The sequence below is a fragment of the Choloepus didactylus genome, chromosome 5 (genome assembly GCF_015220235.1).
Source record: "Choloepus didactylus isolate mChoDid1 chromosome 5, mChoDid1.pri, whole genome shotgun sequence".
Classification (NCBI taxonomy): Eukaryota; Metazoa; Chordata; class Mammalia; order Pilosa; family Megalonychidae; genus Choloepus; species Choloepus didactylus.
In genome coordinates, this window is record NC_051311.1 from 160,678,536 (window position 1) to 160,699,381 (window position 20,846).

Consider the following 20,846-nt stretch of genomic DNA (forward strand, 5'->3'; position numbering starts at 1 on the left):
ATAACATCATATTACAGAATGATTCCTTCTTATGGACTGAGCGTGACTGAGGAAAAATCATTGAACAGCTTTGAATGTCAAACCTTGGTCTTCTCTGGTTTTAAAGGTGTAGAAGACTGGCTTGTTATGAGGTCCTGGGCTAGGGGATTCAGTATAGGCAAGTTCAGTCAGAGGGCTTCACAGATTCCCTGGTGGTATGCTGACCCCAAGGGTGTGCTGAGGACGTGGAAGCTGCCTGCATGAACTACAGGCACTCGTGTAACACTCTCCTAGGAACCATCCGCAAGCAAGAGAGAGCACTTGATTCCAAACCCCAATGCCTGGGAATAAAGCCTGGCGATTCCAGTTTAATCTTGGACAAGTCATTTCACCCGTTAGGAGTTAGCTAAGGGGTGGTTAGAATTCAGTGAAATACAGTACTAGCAGGCACTGTCCTACATTGTGAAGTAGAATATAAAATGTCACTATTTGTAAGCCTTACCAAAAAAAAAAAAAGGAGTTGGACTTGTTCTTAGTAAGTTTGTACTGTTTACAAGTGACAGCCCATCTCCTCTGTGACGCTCACACAGCAGTGGGTCAGGTGATGGCCACTGCCCCTCCATAGCTCTAGCAAACGTTTGGTAAATGCTTGGACTCCACAGCAGTGTCCAAATAACCCTAGGGCTGAAGCACTGCTCGGACAGACTGCTCTATATTCCCAGCTGAGTATATGCCATAATCACTGGTTAGCTCACAAGCCCTGATTTAAACAAATACATCTATATGGTTGTCTTTCTTATAGAGAAAATCCAAATCAGGTTTCCTGGGTGAGGTCCCGCCCCTCTCAGAAGCCGATGACCAGACAGAAGTGCTAACTGCATCTAAAGCTACCTTGCTTTTTTGTACCTAACTTCTCCCTTTTTTCACTGTTGCCAATAAGCCCTGCCGAGGAGGCAGAGGGCATAAAGACCGAGCAAGAGGGAAGTGCAGGGAGGCAGTAACTACTTGTTGACACTTCACCCTAAATTGGTAAGCCCCTCTCCCTCATTTTGTTTACATTTCACAGACAGGTTTCCCAAAGCAGCCCTTAGTAAAGGGTTCACCAGTTTCTGGAATTATGCAGTCTTGTTGCCAAATCAACAATGTAATAATGCTCAGGGTAATTCTTGCGTGCTTGGTGGCTTATTTTTTCTTGAATGACAGGTGAGCTTCCCCTCGTGTTCAAGTCTGAGATAACCAGGGAAGTGGGTGGTGGCTCCAACATGGCCATACTGGAGGGGGCCTTAGAAGGGCCATCCATTGGGGATAAAGGACTTGCCTTGGATCTGCCTTTGCATCGCAAACATGGTGTTTTTACTTACATTACATAATCTACCTCAATATGAATAGCTAAGTTTTCAAAGGATGATTTTATTCATACTTTAAAATGTATTGATTACTTCTATCAAATATTTTTATTTGGTGTGCCTTTAGGGAAGAAACCATTCCAGATAATAAGGACAAAAAGATGAAATCAAGACTAGGAGGGTGGGGAGTAGGGATGGTGCAAATAATTGTAGCCAACTCAATTCTTAAAAAGATGTATTTTTAAATAAATTTAGTAAATTTCCCTATACAATATGTGTGTTGTGCTTTTCTTAATAATTGCCTTGAAACAAGATAAATGCAAAAGTGCTTATGTTAATTCCCTGCTCATAAAGTATTTTTGAGGGGAGAAAAAGCAAAGTGAGCACCAAACCCTCTAATGCTCAGACATGATTTCTATTTTGAGCATTGTGTAATCCTCAGTGGAATTGAGGTTTTGGAGAGAGAGAGAGAGAGAATGGGAGAGAGAACAATTGGAGAATGGTTATCTTCCACTATCAACCAAAAGACCTACACTCCAGGAGGCCAAAGAGTTTAGGGTCAGCCTGCCAAGGTTTTTGTATATTTGAGCTGTGGATATTTAAATTTTATTTTGAAGCCAATGGGAAGCATGAAAGATTTTAGGAAAGAGTGCTGTTAATTAATTTAGCACTCATTAATTGTTTATGAGTTGTATAAGACAAAGTACCTAATTTTAGTCCCAGGGGTAGCAAATTTGTTTTTCCCATTCTGGTCCTCCATTATGAATCTTAGAACACCCGGCTGTTTTCCACGTAGTCATGGTTTAACAAGTACATTCACTTTAGTGGATCTACTCCTTGAGCCACAAAGAAGTTTACATGTTTTCCCTGCAAATTAACACCAGCCAAGACCTAGTCACGTCAGAGGAAACAGAGCTGAGAAGCATGTGGGGGGTTAAGACCTCAAAGCTCACCTAGGGAGGTACACCTCTTGATGGGTGGATCCTTTCAAGGTGTGAATGATGTGGGTGGGGGCAGAGGCTCACTGCTCACGTCCACAGGGCAGAGGAGGGCGGAACCTGTTGCCTCCAAGCCCTTTGTGAGTGTCCCCCGACCTGCACTTGTTTGCCTGAAGCCAACTTGGGTTTGAAGTGCAGCCCAAGAGGCCCTTGTGGAAGCGATTTGCTGGAGCCTGAGGTGGAGGATGCTGACACAAACCCTTCTCTTGCTTTTCTTGCTGCAGCCACTTCCTGGGATCAGCTCAAAGAATGGTGAGCTTGACATTTTACCAATTTCTTGTTAGTCCTTCCTTATTTTTGCTGGAATTTAGCTACAAAATTTGACCAAATACTCTGTATTTGATGTTCTGGGTGGGTGGGTGGTTGTGGTGGATGAGGGTGGGTACTGTTAAATATTGAGAGTATCTAATGCCAGAAAATAAGTAGACACCTACGAGCCCCTTCCTTTGGGAAGACCTTGCCTCTAGGAATCGAATGGAAATGACTCTGGCAATGTTGTCAGCTAAGAAGGGAAAATGTCAGGCATACACACTTGCTAATGTAATCAGCGCTGGCCTTGCAGGTGCTTCCCTAGGGTGCGCTCCACTTAGAGTTGGGAACACAGACCTGCAGATCTGAGAAAGTCCATGGCTCATTTATAAATATCAGGCTAGAGTTATTTTATGTATTTTATGCACACACTTGTCTGGGTTGCCAATGTCATACTCCCCCAAATCCTTAAACCTACTCTCCTTTAAATGCTGTCCACGCTGTCATAAAGTACGAGAACCCATGGCAGGACAATCCCTCATGTTCCCATCCCAGGAAGAACCCAGCTGCTGAAGGAATGGCTCTGGTTCTCTCTTACATGCTGTGGGTTGTGGGAGTAATTGATAATTATGTTTGATGTTTTGCTTTCACTGTTGAAACTCTTTGGATGGCTTGGTTAATTACCTTCCAGTATCCATGTATTGTTTTGACCTACTTACACTTTAAGCAACTTAAATCTTTTGTGGAATAAGACAGGATTTAATTAAATAAACTGTTACCTAAAGACCAGTACCCCAAACTGATTATGAAGTCTGAAATACAGAATTTGTGGTTTTTAAAAAAATATTTCTGAGTAGGTGCTTTTGTCACTCAAGTACATACCAGAGATGAAAGGGGAGGTGGCTAGCTGTATTTCAGTGCTTTGCCTTCTGGAAGGATCTCCCTGAGGCTGCTCCCAGCTGGGGAATTCAGTCTTTCCACACTGATTTCATTCAAACAAGTGCTTTCTTCTCTTGTCCCTTTCCTCTCTTTGCTTTATCAAGGTCAGAAGATTGAATAGGAAATCCTGGCTGAATCTTTGATAGTTCATAAATGGGGCACTCAACATAGGTTGATTGTTTTTAAAAAGGCCTGTGTTAAAAGCCATTTATTTCACTCAAAATATTTGCACTTGAAGGAGTTTTTAAAACTCCACATTACAGGTTAAGTTGACTTCATGCCTGATGTCGAGTGGCACACTCCTCCATCCTCAAGGATGAAGTAGTTAGACTCTGTTTTATGCTCTCTGTTGTGCCAATGAATGAGGTGTCAGACCTGAGTCATTAGAGAATCAGTCCAGAGTGGGAGAACCAGGGACACCCACACTCATCTGATACAGCCCCTCAAAGGCTCTAGCAGCAGAGGGTGCCAGCACCAGCTCCGGACTCACCGGCCACAGGCCATCATCATCCAAAAGAACTTTCTCATTGTGACTACTGAGCACTTCAAGTGTGGCTCATGTGACTGAGAATCTAAAGTACTAATTTTATTTATGTTTGATTCATTTAAATTCGAATAGCTGCTTGTGGCCAGTGGCTACCATGTTGAACAGCCCAGGTACCTTTCTTCCCTCCACTACATCACATTCTCTGCTCCTTTTCGTTACCTAGCAACTTTGGTTAGCACCCTTGACTCCCTAAACTTTAAACATGGGCCTTTATTATCACTATGGAAAGAAAAGGCAACAGAGCCAGTCCGGGCATTCGTGCCTTTGATGTGCTGAGTTCGGATGTGAGTTCAACTGGGAAAAGACCAAATAAGCAGGCTTCTTTATCCCCCTGGGGACTGTGGGCTTTGCAAGTGAGGCTTTAGATTTAACAGGAAGGTGACAAAGACTTCCTCCTGTTTAGGAGGAAACCGGAGGGGCTTTGGAGATGAGATTTTGTGGGTCCACCTTGTATTTGATTGCCACAAATCCTTTCTATGGGCACAAGTGCATTGAAAAGCACATCACCCATAAAACTGGAATATGCACTGTTCTTCAGATATCTGAGTTTTACCTCTAACAACCTCTGTGGAAGGAAACCAGAGGCGCTGACAGGATAGGGTCAGAAGTTTGGAGGACGCTGTTAGTGACCAGGCAACCTGCAGAGGGCTTCGAGGCACTGAGGCTCTGTTTACTCACCTGTAACTCTTCAGAGCCGCAGCAGGTTTGGTAAAACACAGGGTTCAGACAAATTTACCTGAGTCCACTCCCCACAGGCCCTTTCGTCATCCTTCCAGGAGCCCTTTCATGTTCCTCTTTGAGAACAATCTCGGTCAGAAGATTTTCTCATTCTTTTGGGAATCACTGTCTTCTAGAGAGGGAAAAATTACCTAGTTTTCTAGGTAAAACATAGAAGTTGAATAAACACTCTATTAAGTTTAAAATAGTGGTATAAAAGATTAAGGGAACTAAGAAATGCTTTTAAAAAGTCAAACATTTTATGATGGGGAGGACCCGGTCTAATCCTCCGAATTACAAATGAGGAAAACAGGCAAGATGTGTAGACGCCAGCTCATGAGATCCCCCAAGAGAGGCCAAAGGGTGCAGGGTATAGGACCCTAGTGAGCTTGGAGGGAGTCTAGGAATTCCTTATTATTTTTCCTTACAAAAACTCTTCTGGAAGGTATTCAATTCTCTAATTTAGTTGTTGAAAGCTGTGTCTTTTTTAGTATTAGACTTTTCTCAGCTGCCATTTACAAACCCTCCCTACTGGAGTATAATCCAAACTATTATTTCAGGCAGACACACAAAGATTCCTGCTTAAAGCATATTTAATAAGAAGAAAGTTGAAAGTGGTAGGAAAACATAAACTCTTATCTTGGTTAGAAAAGTATTGGTGTTTTTCCTCTGGGTAGCACATGTGTCCTGCTTGAGCTCCTCATAAGGACAGAAGTTGGAAGCCTTAAACTCCTCCATTTCATTGTTTTTGGGGTGTTTTAGGAAGAAACTGGTACACAGACTGCTTGAGTTATGACCCACCAACCCATGAGAAGACCTCATTTCCGACGGCCGACAAGTCGGTTAAAGGCCTTTCTGAACACCAGGAAAGGTGAGCTGTTGCTTTTCTTGGAAAATTTAATAAGATATATTTTAAAGTAGGCATGCAGCAAGTTTTCATTCAAAAGAAATAGTCCACTTTTATTGTAATGGAGAAAAAACAGTAGCGATTGGTAAGGAGATGCCCAGATTGAAGAACTAGACACAGAATTAAGGAGAATAGGTAGTGTGACTTTGGCTTCCATGACTGATCTGTGATTTAGCACTGGCAATTTTGTGTTACTGTGGTCACATTCTGGATCTTACACCTTTTCTGACTCTCTGGCCAAAAGGTATAAGCCCCGAAGTGGCCATCCAGGATCACATGAGCTATTAAGGTCTCACTGGGAGAAGCCATCATCCTGGGACATACACATTTAGCTAAAAGGCCTGGGGCCATCTCTAGTTGGGGAGAAGAGCCCTTGGATCATGGGGGCCAGTTCCCATAGTAAAATTTGTGGTAACATGGTGCAGATGGCCTTTTGAGATCAGTTCTCTTCGGATCCTGGGATGGATTTATTCCTGATGGCATCTGATGGGACTTCATCCTGAGAAATCCTCCCAGCTCTTCCTGCAAAACAAGGATGTCAGCAGAGCTCTCAGAACTGCCAGCTTTGGCCATAGACGACATGCAGCACCTTCACCCTTGCATTTGCCCAGAACCATTTGCTTTTCTGTCAGGTCCCTAACATGAAACCCAGGAATAGAAATCTAGTACAAACCTAAGAGATTACAAGTGGACTAGCCATGGATTTTATTTTCTAACTCTCCCTCTCACACTTCCTTACCCTCTCCCCAGCCTCCTTTTACACCAACATGCACATCTTGTATGGAGGCCCTGTGGTGCCCCATGCTTTGCCATCAGACTGCGTACCGGCAGTGGGACTTTGGGAAGCTGATTCAACTCCCCCTTCCTCAGGCTCCTGGTCCACCTCATTGAGAGGTGAGAATTCAGTCAGTCCAAGGACTGCCACCTGGCCTGGTGCAGGGGAGCTGGGTGAGGGCATATCCTGTTCAGTGGGTGCCCAGCAGAGGGGCTCTGGAGTCACAGCTGGGACCCAGGCAAGTCATTTAACCTCCTTGTGCTCCAGGTTTCTCCCCTCTAAAATCTCTGAGTGCCCCAGCTTTTGCATCTCTAAACTCTTCAGGGTATTTATAAAGATCAAGTGAAACATTATACTTAATAAATGTTGGCTGTTATTTACGCCCCTCTTAGCTGACTGTGTCCTATTTATGGTTTGCCATCATCATTTTAAAATTATTTTTCATTGTTACTTTTTATTGTATGAATTATTTATTTATTTATTTTTTTGCCATCATCATTTTATCAAAGAAACCTAAAGTAAACCAAGACAAGGAAAGTCCTCACACATTAACAGAAGGTTTGCCATATCAATTGTTGGAAATTGTTTTGCCTTTTGTTGCTGCCCCCAAATATTGGCAGATTTTGTCTACAATTATTTTTCTTTATTTATTTTTTTCTTATCTCACTTATCTTTTATTCTAAATTCCATAGCTCCTGCCAACTCCCAAAGTCTCCACATTGGCACTATTCGACATCCATGCATTGCTATTCTCAATCATGGACTTGCAGAGAGTATATCCCTCAGTTCTTAGGAACAAAGGGAAAAGAAAAATAGAGGATGTAAAGTTGTTGAAGTCACTTTTTTTTCCGCCATATATTTCTACATCTTGTAAACCAAATAGATTCACGGATGGAATAACCATTGTAATTGGTATCAAGACCCCATTTCTGAACCTGTGGCCTTTTGGGATCTCCTGGGTTCAAGTGGACAGTGGCTGATCTGGTTTGCAGAAATAGAAGAGGTTGTATGGGATGGACACCATACCACAGAGTTAGGCTGGAAATTTGTGTGTGTGTGTGTGTGTGTGTGTGTGTGTGTGTGTGTCCTCTCTCTTCCCAATTCCATCTGCTTCCACCATATGACCACCACAATCCATTTACAATCAGAATGCTTTATGCTTCCATTCCTTGACTTCTGAAACTAACCCGGACGTATCAAACTTAACACAGTCTCCCAGGATCTTGGGTTATCTAAATTTTCCTTTGTAGGTGGTTTTGGTAGGATAGTTGGAGTCCTATTAAAGAACCTTATAAGGAGAATTCCTAGAGTTACAGTGGTCAATCTAAACAATTAGTCATGGCAATTAAAAGAACACAAAAACAAATGAAAAGAACTAAAGGAAAGCCATTACGCAAAAAATCACTCAAGACTATTGCCATTAAATTCCAGCCTTGGACACAAAGAGGATCATTTTTCTACTCACCTGTATAGTTTATTTTATATCTGTTGGAATCTGAGCTCTCTGAAGCTTCCACCTTGTTCTCACTGAGCAGCAAAAATATTTTTCCTCCATACCCAACTTACTAATGACGGAAATGGTCTCTCCTGGGTGTTCTGAGGAAGCTTAATCCCTGGGGAAAACCAAGTTACCTCTAGTCCTCCCTGCTGATGTCTGCTTGTATACCTGGGAGAAAGTATCCGAATGCCAGCATTCTCACCAGGTGAATCCAAGGGCCTTGCATGGAGAAGGAGGCAGGTGGCTGGCCGCCTGTATGGGGAGCTGTGACTCAGTCACTCATTGCAGAAAACAGAACTTGTGTAAAATAAATGTGCAGCTCTGCTCCTTGAGATAGCATGAATGTTTTAATCATCTACACTGCTCAAAAATGTTCTTACGCTGTGTTAAAACACCTGTAATTTTACTTTAAATAGTCACCTGGTTCAACTCGTTCACTTAAGACACCTTCAAAAATGTCTCAGAGACAAATGTTAGAAGTGCCATCAACAGGACTGCCTTCCACTGAAGAGTGCACAGTTAACTAAGAATGAAGCCATCCGAGCATCCCATGACTCTGCTACCTAAGTGCTACTATGGAAAATTAATGGATCTGTGAAAATGATGCTTGATGCTATTGCTACAGTCTGGGGGGCTAAATCCTTCTCTCTGGCATCAGGAAACAAAAGTCTCATATTTAAATTATCCTTGACAAATCCCCATTTTGTGATTTGGGAATAAACACCTAATTCGAGTTTTCCTTTACTGGGGTTGTGTTTCCCACTTCTCACCTTCAGGGGGGAGTTAGTTTTTGAGGGCTAACTATAGACCAAGTTAGGAATGTTTTTCCTACTTTGCAGCTAGAAGTCATCCAGTCATCAGGGTGTCTCCTTCCCAGCGCATGGGGCCCTCATGAAGGAGGGTCTGGAAGCATGGCCTGTGCAAAGGTTATTTAACCTGTGTCAGGCCAAGAAATAGGCAGATAGACTCACAGACATGGGGTGTGGGGTATTAATGAATATGGTTAGGTTGGTCCTTTTTCCTCAATGTTATCTGCTCTCCAAATAATTGTAGAAATTCCTTTATGTTGTTCAGTATGATTTGCATGATTCCAAATTGTCACTTTTTCTTTTTTTTCCCTTTTTTATTTCCTTATTTCACTGGTCTTTGCAAGACACAGGTAGTTGACTGTAGGCAAGGAAAATGCCAGGACTTATTCAGTAGTTTAATGAAAGACAAACATTGTGACCATCTCTCAAAATACAGTTCCTTCCCTCACCTCCCCAAATTTCCCCAGCAATTCTAAGTAATGTGCTTTTCTGCCATCTAGTGGCGGCATCTTGGTTACTGCATCAAGAACCAGACTTAAAAATACACCTTATCTTTGTGAAAGTTTTGTTTAAAATCTGTACCCTCTATTCTTGGTATATACCCCAAAGAATTGAAAGCAGGGACTCGGACAGATATTTGTACACCAATGATCATAGCAGCACTATTTGCAATAGCCAAAAGGTGGAAGCAACCAAAGTGTCCATCAATAGATGAGTGGATAAACAAAATGTGGCATAGCCATACAATGGAATATTATTCAGCTGTAAAGAGGAATGAAAGATACAAGCAGCAACATGGATGAACCTTGAAGACATCATGTTGAGTGAAATGAGCCAGAAACAAAAAGACAAATACGATGTGACCTCACTTATATAATAAGCAAATTCTTAGAGACAGAAAGTAGATTACAGTTTACCAGGGGCCAGAGGTGAAGGGAATGGGAAGTTACTGTTTAATGGGTACAGAATTTCTGTTGAAGGTGATGACAACATTTGAGTAATGGATGTTGGTGATGGTAGCACAAAATTGTGAATGTAAAAGTGTACTGAATTGTACATTTGAAAGTGGTTAAAATGGGAAATATTGAATAGGATATACATTACTACAATAAAAAATTTTTTAAAAATATATATCCTCTAGATTTTATAGAAGCCCAAGGAAGGAAAAAAAATATTACAGAGTCAACTGCATTGTCAAGGGAGAGGTGAAACTCAGTCTCTAAGATGAGACTAGCACCTAACTGTTGATAAGCACGTGCCCCTTTCTGGGGGAGTTCTAATCACCAGCTCATGCAACCCTCCCTGCAGCCCATGAAGTGGGTACCGGATCATTCCTGTCTTACAGAGAAAGAAGTTAAGTAACTCAGGTCTCTCTAGGAATTTGTGAAGCTGGACTTAAAACCCAAGTAATCCAAGGTCAGGGCCTGACCCTTTAACCTCCAGCCCAGCTGCCTCTGTACCAGCAGGAGATATGGGAAAGTGTCCTGGCATCACTCCTGCATTTTGTAGCTGGAAGCTGAGTGAATCTGGGATAACCACTGGATAAGTTGCCAGTCGAGTCAAGACCAGAACCCAGATAACTTGCACCCTAGTTCAGGGCTACAGAATTCATGCTACTCTGATATTTATTGGTTGTCTAATAGTTATGAGGCACAGAGATCTGGGAAGCTTGTGGTCTGTAGGCAAGGGGTTGAGAAATGGGAGACCTCCCAGCAGGGTTGATCTTTGAGCTACAACTTGAGCTCTTTGAAGGAGTCTCCCTCTTGGAAGAGCCAGCCAGGGGACACGCTCGAGGGGAAGGTGGAATGGAATGAGCAATGGCTTTAGATTAATTTTCAACTAGGTTTAAATTCCCACTTAGAATCAATATGAGCACTGCCAAGTTAATTTATTTTCCCAGGCCCCAGTGGTGTCATCTTAAAAAGTAATCACACTTAACCTCACAGATTTGTCATGAAGATTAAATGGGAGAGGCGGGGCAAGATGGCGGACTGGTGAGCTGTATGTTTTAGTTACTCCTCCAGGAAAGTAGGTAGAAAGCCAGGAACTGCGTGGACTGGGCACCACAGAGCAATCTGACTTTGGGCATACTTCATACAACACTCATGAAAACGTGAAACTGCTGAGATCAGCGAAATCTGTAAGTTTTTGCGGCCAGGGGACCCGCGCCCCTCCCTGCCAGGCTCAGTCCCCTGGGAGGAGGGGCTGTCAGCTCCGGGAAGGAGAAGGGAGAACTGCAGTGGCAGCCCTTATCGGAAACTCATTCTACTGATCCAAACTCCAACCATAGATAGACTGAGACCAGACACCAGAGAATCTGAGAGCAGCCAGCCCAGCAGAGAGGAGACAGGCATAGAAAAAAAACAACACGAAAAACTCCAAAATAAAAGCGGAGGATTTTTGGAGTTCTGGTGAACATAGAAAGGGGAAGGGCAGAGCTCAGGCCCTGAGGCACATATGCAAATCCCGAAGAAGAGCTGATCTCTCTGCCCTGTGGACCTTTCCTTAATGGCCCTGGTTGCTTTGTCTCTTAGCATTTCAATAACCCATTAGATCTCTGAGGAGGGCCCTTTTTTTTTTTTTTTTAATCCTTTTTTCTTTTTCTAAAACAATTACTCTAAGAAGCCCAATACAGAAAGCTTCAAAGACTTGCAATTTGGGCAGGTCAAGTCAAGAGCAGAACTAAGAGAGCTCTGAGACAAAAGGCAATAATCCAGTGGCTGAGAAAATTCACTAAACACCACAACTTCCCAAGAAAAGGGGGGTGTCTGCTCACAGCCATCATCCTGGTGGACAGGAAACACTCCTGCCCATCGCCAGCCCCATAGCCCAGAGCTGCCCCAGACAACCCAGTGTGACGGAAGTGCTTCAAATAACAGGCACACACCACAAAACTGGGCGTGGACATTAGCCTTCCCTGCAACCTCAGCTGATTGTCCCAGAGTTGGGAAGGTGGAGCAGTGTGAATTAACAAAGCCCCATTCAGCCATCATTTCAGCAGACTGGGAGCCTCCCTACACAGCCCAGCAGCCCAGAACTGCCCTGGGGGGACGGCACTCACCTGTGATATAGCACAGTCATCCCTCAACAGAGGACCCGGGGTGCACAGCCTGGAAGAGGGGCCCACTTGCAAGTCTCAGGAGCCATACGCCAATACCAAGGACTTGTGGGTCAGTGGCAGAGACAAACTGTGGCAGGACTGAACTGAAGGATTAGACTATTGCAGCAGCTTTAAAACTCTAGGATCATCAGGGAGATTTGATTGTTAGGGCCACCCCCCCTCCCTGACTGTCCAGAAACACGCCCCATATACAGGGCAGGCAACACCAAGTACACACGCAAGCTTGGTACACCAATTGGACCCCACAAGACTCACTCCCCCACTCACCAAAAAGGCTAAGCAGGGGAGAACTGGCTTGTGGAGAACAGGTGGCTCGTGGACGCCACCTGCTGGTTAGATAGAGAAAGTGTACTCCACGAAGCTGTAGATCTGATAAATTAGAGATAAGGACTTCAATTGGTCTACAAATCCTAAAAGAACCCTATCAAGTTCAGCAAATGCCAAGAGGCCAAAAACAACAGAAAATTATAAAGCATATGAAAAAACCAGACGATATGGATAACCCAAGCCCAAGCACCCAAATCAAAAGGTCAGAAGAGACACAGCACCTAGAGCAGCTACTCAAAGAACTAAAGATGAACAATGAGACCATAGTACGGGATACAAAGGAAATCAAGAAGACCCTAGAAGAGCATAAAGAAGACATTGCAAGACTAAATAAAAAAATGGATGATCTTATGGAAATTAAAGAAACTGTTGACCAAATTAAAAAGATTCTGGACACTCATAGTACAAGACTAGAGGAAGTTGAACAATGAGTCAGTGACCTGGAAGATGACAGAATGGAAAATGAAAGCATAAAAGAAAGAATGGGGAAAAAAATTGAAAACATCGAAATGGACCTCAGGGATATGATAGATAATATGAAACGTCCGAATATAAGACTCATTGGTGTCCCAGAAGGGGAAGAAAAGGGTAAAGGTCTAGGAAGAGTATTCAAAGAAATTGTTGGGGAAAACTTCCCAAATTTTCTAAACAACATAAATACACAAATCATAAATGCTCAGCGAACTCAAAATAGAATAAATCCAAATAAACCCACTCCGAGACATATACTGATCACACTGTCAAACACAGAAGAGAAGGAGCAAGTTCTGAAAGCAGCAAGAGAAAAGCAATTCACCACATACAAAGCAAACAGCATAAGACTAAGTAGTGACTACTCAGCAGCCACCATGGAGGCGAGAAGGCAGTGGCACGATATATTTAAAATTCTGAGTGAGAAAAATTTCCAGCCAAGAATACTTTATCCAGCAAAGCTCTCCTTCAAATTTGAGGGAGAGCTTAAATTTTTCACAGACAAACAAATGCTGAGAGAATTTGCTAACAAGAGACCTGCCCTACTGGAGATACTAAAGTAGCCCTACAGACAGAGAAACAAAGAAAGGACAGAGAGACTTGGAGAAAGGTTCAGTACTAAAGAGATTCGGTATGGGTACAATAAAGGATATTAATAGACAGAGGGGAAAAATATGACAAACATAAACCAAAGAATAAGATGGCTGATTCAAGAAATGCCTTCAAGGTTATAACGTTGAATGTAAATGGATTAAACTCCCCAATTAAAAGATATAGATTCGCAGAATGGATCAAAAAAAATGAACCATCAATATGTTGCATACAAGAGACTCATCTTAGACACAGGGACACAAAGAAACTGAAAGTGAAAGGATGGAAAAAAATATTTCATGCAAGCTACAGCCAAAAGAAAGCAGATGTAGCAATATTAATCTCAGATAAAATAGACTTTAAATGCAGGGATGTTTTGAGAGACAAAGAAGGCCACTACATACTAATAAAAGGGGCAATTCAGCAAGAAGAAATAACAATCGTAAATGTCTATGCACCCAATCAAGGTGCCACAAAATACGTGGGAGAAACACTGGCAAAACTAAAGGAAGCTGTTGATGTTTCCACAATAATTGTGGGAGACTTCAACACATCACTCTCTCCTATAGATAGATCGACCAGACAGAAGACCAATAAGGAAACTGAAAACCTAAACAATCTGATAAATGAATTAGATTTAACAGATATATACAGAACATTACATCCCAAATCACCAGGATACACATACTTTTCTAGTGCTCATGGAACTTTCTCCGGAATAGATCTTATGCTGGGACATAAAACAAGCCTCAATAAATTTAAAAAGATTGAAATTATTCAAAGCACATTCTCTGACCACAATGGAATACAATTAGAAGTCAATAACCATCAGAGATTTAGAAAATTCACAAATACCTGGAGGTTAAAGAACACACTCCTAAACTATCAGTGGGTTAAAGAAGAAATAGCAAGAGAAATTGCTAAATATATAGAGACGAATGAAAATGAGAACACAACATACCAAAACCTATGGGATGCAGCAAAAGCAGTGCTAAGGGGGAAATTTATAGCACTAAACGCATATATTAAAAAGGAAGAAAGAGCCAAAATCAAAGAACTAATGGATCAACTGAAGAAGCTAGAAAATGAACAGCAAACCAATCCTAAACCAAGTAGAAGAAAAGAAATAACAAGATTAAAGCAGAAATAAATGACATAGAGAACAAAAAAACAACAGAGAGGATAAATATCACCAAAAGTTGGTTCTTTGAGAAGATCAACAAGATTGACAAGCCCCTAGCTAGACTGACAAAATCAAAAAGAGAGAAGACCCATATAAACAAAATAATGAATGAAAAAGGTGACATAACTGCGGATCCTGAAGAAATTAAAAAAATTATAAGAGGATATTATGAACAACTGTATGGCAACAAACTGGATAATGTAGAAGAAATGGACAATTTCCTGGAAACATATGAACAACCTAGACTGACCAGAGAAGAAATAGAAGACCTCAACCAACCCATCACAAGCAAAGAGATCCAATCAGTCATCAAAAATCTTCCCACAAATAAATGCCCAGGGCCAGATGGCTTCACAGGGGAATTCTACCAAAATTTCCAGAAAGAACTGACACCAATCTTACTCAAACTCTTTCAGAACATTGAAGAAAATGGAACACTACCTAACTCATTTTATGAAGCTAGCATCAATCTAATACCAAAACCAGGCAAAGATGCTACAAAAAAGGAAAACTACCAGCCAATCTCCCTAATGAATATAGATGCAAAAACCCTCAACAAAATACTTGCAAATCGAATCCAAAGACACATTAAAAAAATCATACACCATGACCAAGTGGGGTTCATTCCAGGCATGCAAGGATGGTTCAACATACGAAAATCAATCAATGTATTACAACACATTCACAAGTCAAAAGGGAAAAATCAATTGATCATCTCAATAGATGCTGAAAAACCATTTGACAAAATCCAACATCCCTTTTTGATAAAAACACTTCAAAAGGTAGGAATTGAAGGAAACTTCCTCAACATGATAAAGAGCATATATGAAAAACCCACAGCCAGCATAGTACTCAACGGTGAGAGACTGAAAGCCTTCCCTCTAAGATCAGGAACAAGACAAGGATGCCGGCTGTCACCACTGTTATTCAACATTGTGCTGGAAGTGCTAGCCAGGGCAATCCGGCAAGACAAAGAAATAAAAGGCATCCAAATTGGAAAAGAAGAAGTAAAACTGTCATTGTTTGCAGATGATATGATCTTATATCTGGAAAACCCTGAGAAATCGACGATACAGCTACTGGAACTAATAAACAAATTTAGCAAAGTAGCGGGATACAAGATTAATGCACATAAGTCAGTAATGTTTCTATATGCTAGAAATGAACAAACTGAAGAGACACTCAAGAAAAAGATACCATTTTCAATAGCAACTAAAAAAATCAAGTACCTAGGAATAAACTTAACCAAAGATGTAAAAGACCTATACAAAGAAAACTACATAACTCTACTAAAAGAAATAGAAGGGGACCTTAAAAGATGGAAAAATATTCCATGTTCATGGATAGGAAGACTAAATGTCATTAAGATGTCAATTCTACCCAAACTCATCTACAGATTCAATGCAATCCCAATCAAAATTCCAACAACCTACTTTGCAGACTTGGAAAAGCTAGTTATCAAATTTATTTGGAAAGGGAAGATGCCTCGAATTGCTAAAGACACTCTAAAAAAGAAAAACCAAGTGGGAGGACTTACACTCCCTGACTTTGGAGCTTATTACAAAGCCACAGTTGCCAAAACAGCATGGTACTGGCACAAAGATAGACATATAGATCAATGGAATCGAATTGAGAATTCGGAGATAGACCCTCAGATCTATGGCCGACTGATCTTTGATAAGGCCCCCAAAGTCACTGAACTGAGTCATAATGGTGTTTTCAACAAATGGGGCTGGGAGAGTTGGATATCCATATCCAAAAGAATGAAAGAGGACCCCTACCTCACCCCCTACACAAAAATTAACTCAAAATGGACCAAAGATCTCAATATAAAAGAAAGTACCATAAAACTCCTAGAAGATAATGTAGGAAAACATCTTCAAGACCTTGTATTAGGCGGCCACTTCCTAGACTTTACACCCAAAGCACAAGCAACAAAAGAGAAAATAGATAAATGGGAACTCCTCAAGCTTAGAAGTTTCTGCACCTCAAAGGAATTTCTCAAAAAGGTAAAGAGGCAGCCAACTCAATGGGAAAAAATTTTTGGAAACCATGTATCTGACAAAAGACTGATATCTTGCATATATAAAGAAATCCTACAACTCAATGACAATAGTACAGACAGCCCAATTATAAAATGGGCAAAAGATATGAAAAGACAGTTCTCTGAAGAGGAAATACAAATGGCCAAGAAACACATGAAAAAATGTTCAGCTTCACTAGCTATTAGAGAGATGCAAATTAAGACCACAATGAGATACCATCTAACACGGGCTAGAATGGCTGCCATTAAACAAACAGGACACTACAAATGCTGGAGGGGATGTGGAGAAATTGGAACTCTTATTCATTGTTGGTGGGACTGTATAATGGTTCAGCCACTCTGGAAGTCAGTCTGGCAGTTCCTTAGAAAACTAGATATAGAGTTACCATTCGATCCAGCGATTGCACTTCTCGGTATATACCCGGAAGATCGGAAAGCAGTGACACGAACAGATATCTGCACGCCAATGTTCATAGCAGCATTATTCACAATTGCCAAGAGATGGAAACAACCCAAATGTCCTTCAACAGATGAGTGGATAAATAAAATGTGGTATATACACACGATGGAATACTACGCGGCAGTAAGAAGGAACGATCTCGTGAAACATATGACAACATGGATGAACCTTGAAGACATAATGGTGAGCGAAATAAGCCAGGCACAAAAAGAGAAATATTATATGCTACCACTAATGTGAACTTTGAAAAATGTAAAACAAATGGTTTATAATGTACAATGTAGGGGAACTATCAATAGAGAGCAATTAAGGAAGAGGGAACAATAATCCAAGGAGAACAGATAAGCTATTTAACGTTCTGGGGATGCCCAGGAATGACTATGGTCTGTTAATTTCTGATGGATATAGTAGGAACAAGTTCACAGAAATGTTGCTATATTAGGTAACTTTCTTGGGGTAAAGTAGGAACATGTTGGAAGTTAAGCAGTTATCTTAGGTTAGTTGTCTTTTTCTTACTCCCTTGTTATGGTCTCTTTGAAATGTTCTTTTATTGTATGTTTGTTTTCTTTTTACCTTTTTTTCATACAGTTGATTTAAAAAAGAAGGGAAAGTTAAAAAAAAAAACAGAAAAACAAGGAAAAAAAAAGATGTAGTGCCTTCTTGAGGAGCCTGTGGAGAATGCAGGGGTATTGGCCTACCCCACCTCCATGGCTGCTAACATGACCACAGACATAGGGGACTGGTGGTTTGATGGGTTGAGCCCTCTACCATAGGTTTTACCCTTGGGAAGACAGTTGCTGCAAAGGAGAGGCTAGGCCTCCCTATGGTTGTGCCTAAGAGCCTCCTCCTGAATGCCTCTTTGTTGCTCAGATGTGGCCCTCTCTCTCTGGCTAAGCCAACTTGAATGGTGAAATCACTGCCCTCCCCCCTACGTGGGATCAGACACCCAGGGGAGTGAATCTCCCTGGCAACGTGGAATATGACTCCCGGGGAGGAATGTAGACCCGGCATCGTGGGACGGAGAACATCTTCTTGACCAAAAGGGGGATGTGAAAGGAAATGAAATAAGCTTCAGTGGCAGAGAGATTCCAAAAGGAGCCGAGAGGTCACTCTGGTGGGCACTCTTACGCACAATTTAGACAACCGTTTTTAGGTTCTAAAGAATTGGGGTAGCTGGTGGTGGATACCTGAAACTATCAAACTACAACCCAGAACCCATGAATCTCGAAGACAGTTGTATAAAAATGTAGCTTATGAGGGGTGACAATGGGATTGGGAAAGCCATAAGGACCACACTCCACTTTGTCTAGTTTATGAATGGATGAGTAGAAAAACAGGGGAAGGAAACAAACAGACAAAGGTACCCAGTGTTCTTTTTTACTTCAATTGCTCTTTTTCACTCTAATTATTATTCTTGTTATTTTTGTGTGTGTGCTAATGAAGGTGTAAGGGATTGATTTAGGTGATGAATGCACAACTATGTAATGGTACTGTGAACAATTGAAAGTACGATTTGTTTTGTATGACTGCGTGGTATGTGAATATATCTCAATAAAATGAAGATTAAAAAAATAAAAATAAAAATAAATAATAGTAAAAAAAAAAGATTAAATGGGAAAGTCTATGGTAAGACACTTAGCTTTGTGTCTGTCACCTGATACATATTCTTGTAGCTGTTGGTTTCATGCTAGTCATTTCAAGAGCATGTCACAGTCACAAAGAGGTGGAAGAACATGGCTCATAGTTGAGGGTTTCAGGATCTGAGAGGGAATGTCAAGGAGAGGGAATAGGAGGCAGGAAGAGAGGGAGGCTGAGATGCAGAGGCTGGAGGCATCAGAACTGTAGCCATGAGCTCAGCAGGGTCTGCTCTGGGCATCTGAGCATGGATGGGCTGCAAAGGAGAGGATGAACCCGGGGAGATCAGGGAGAGAGACAACAAGACTGTTTAGGAGACTGTTGTAATAGCCAGGTGAGAAATAGATTTAAGTTAATCTTTGGCCACGGTCTCCACCTTTGGGAAGCAAAGTAAAATAAAAAAATAAAATAAATAAATAAAAAAATCCATATGACTGTCATTTAGAAACAACCTGCTATTTCTCTTTTTCATTTTTATGGCAACCAGTTGTGTGCTTAATTTATGACGGAAATATGTCGATATGGATGGAACAGTGGTCATAAGATGATTGTGAATAAATAATTGTACTTAATTGGTTTATTCCTCCATTTGCTTCCCATCCCCTTTAGGAATCTCTGGGCCAGTTGCTTACTTTCCTTGGACAGCTTGCTGACTGTGAGAGCCAGGAAGAACAGGGGCTTTCATCTTTGTAACTGCAGCCTCTGCCTTCTCCCTGATGGAGTGCAAACTGGTAAGGCCTTCAGGAAGGGGACATCACACAAGAGACTATTCCCATTATTAATTTTCTAATAAAAATCCTAAAGAGTTGCCTGAAACTTAATTGCCAGTGTTCCTTTAAATTGAAGGGATTTTTAGAGTTCTCAACTCAGACTATGCATTTGATCAATCTGAGGAACTTTAAAAACCACTACAGAACCTGATTTAAGTGGTGAGGGTGAGGCTCTGACATCAGTGTTAAAAACAATGCAAAGCATGGGAATGTCATGGGAAGATCATGTGGGACTCATTTCATTTATTTAGTTCCTTTTTCCTTGCCTCTCCCATATGTGATTTTTTTTTCATTCAGGGTTATGCCAGCTTGTTTAAGGAGGTCAGAATTTCTCCTCAGATAATTTGACTCCAGTAACCTTGATGATTGACTGGTTTTAGAGAAACAAAAGTTTCTTTACTATTCCAGTGCATTCAAAGATTTTAAAAAATATTTCTTCTTCATGGGCATAGACAGTTCAGGAATTCATTTCCTATCTAAATTGGCACATATAGGCTTATCCTGTTATTGGCAAGTCAATTAAACTTGTAATCATATTTTTAAAGAACTCTTAGAAACATTGGCCTTAAATTAATTTCCTTCAGTTCTTATTAACATAGGATACCAAATACCAGACTCTTTATAATAAATAGTGGCATTGTCTCAAAATATTTGGATTGGATTTAATACCATCCTAGAAAGTTGAAAGCATTGTGGAAAATTGAGGGAACACTGAATGCCTGCATAACTTCTTGGATGGAGTTGGTGGAGATTTCACAAAATTTGAAAGCGTGTCCTTATGTTAGGAGGCTTTATTGGAGTTCTCTAGAGAGATTTATAGGAATGGGCTCACATGACAGTGGGGACTGCAAATCCCCTGCCCTGAATTCTGTAGGCAGTCCACAAGCTGGAAACTCTGTTAAAGGGGAAGTTGAATACCCCAGGAGAAGCTGGCTGGCTGAAGAAGAGGCCAGAATTCTTCTTTCTGTCTTCTGAAATTCTCAGTTGTGACTTAATGACCTAAAACTGATTGGATGATTGCTGACGGGAATCTCCTTACTTAACTGTAGATGTTGTCAGCCATAGATGCAATCAACTAACTACTGAAGTAAATCCATCCATGAAATACCCTCCCAGTAACAATCAGGCCAGTCTGGCTTGACCAATCAAGTAGAAAAATAGCCTAGCCAGATGCTTAGTAATGTCCTAGCACAGCTAGGACTTTAGGTAGATCTCCATTCTCCTCCCTACCCTGAATGAAGATGATCAAAATAGAAGACTGAGTGTCAAAGGAATTAGACAGAAACTGATGCCCTTACATAGCACACAAACCAAAGAGAAAACTAACACAGTGTACCTACTTCCTTTTCTCACCCTCACCACCCCCACCCCCCACCCCCCACTGCTGCCTTTCTCCCGCTCTGTGGATGAAGAACTTTTCACCAAGGGGCGCCTTGTCCATCCTTTAATGAATGGATTGGAGCCTGCTATGGAAGTCAGC

General features: G+C 41.3%; 1 protein-coding gene across 1 annotated transcript in view; it reads left to right on the forward strand.

The window, feature by feature from the left end:
- Window positions 1–2,501: 2,501 nt before the first annotated feature.
- Window positions 2,502–20,846, forward strand: part of PKD1L1 (polycystin 1 like 1, transient receptor potential channel interacting) — a 201,059-nt gene continuing 182,714 nt past the window's right edge. Inside the window, exons 1-3 of the mRNA XM_037837205.1 lie at window positions 2,502–2,575; window positions 5,538–5,646; window positions 19,206–19,327. Of these exons, the coding sequence (XP_037693133.1) occupies window positions 2,509–2,575; window positions 5,538–5,646; window positions 19,206–19,327 (298 nt within the window). The 5' untranslated portion in view covers window positions 2,502–2,508. The remainder of the gene's footprint in view (window positions 2,576–5,537; window positions 5,647–19,205; window positions 19,328–20,846) is intronic.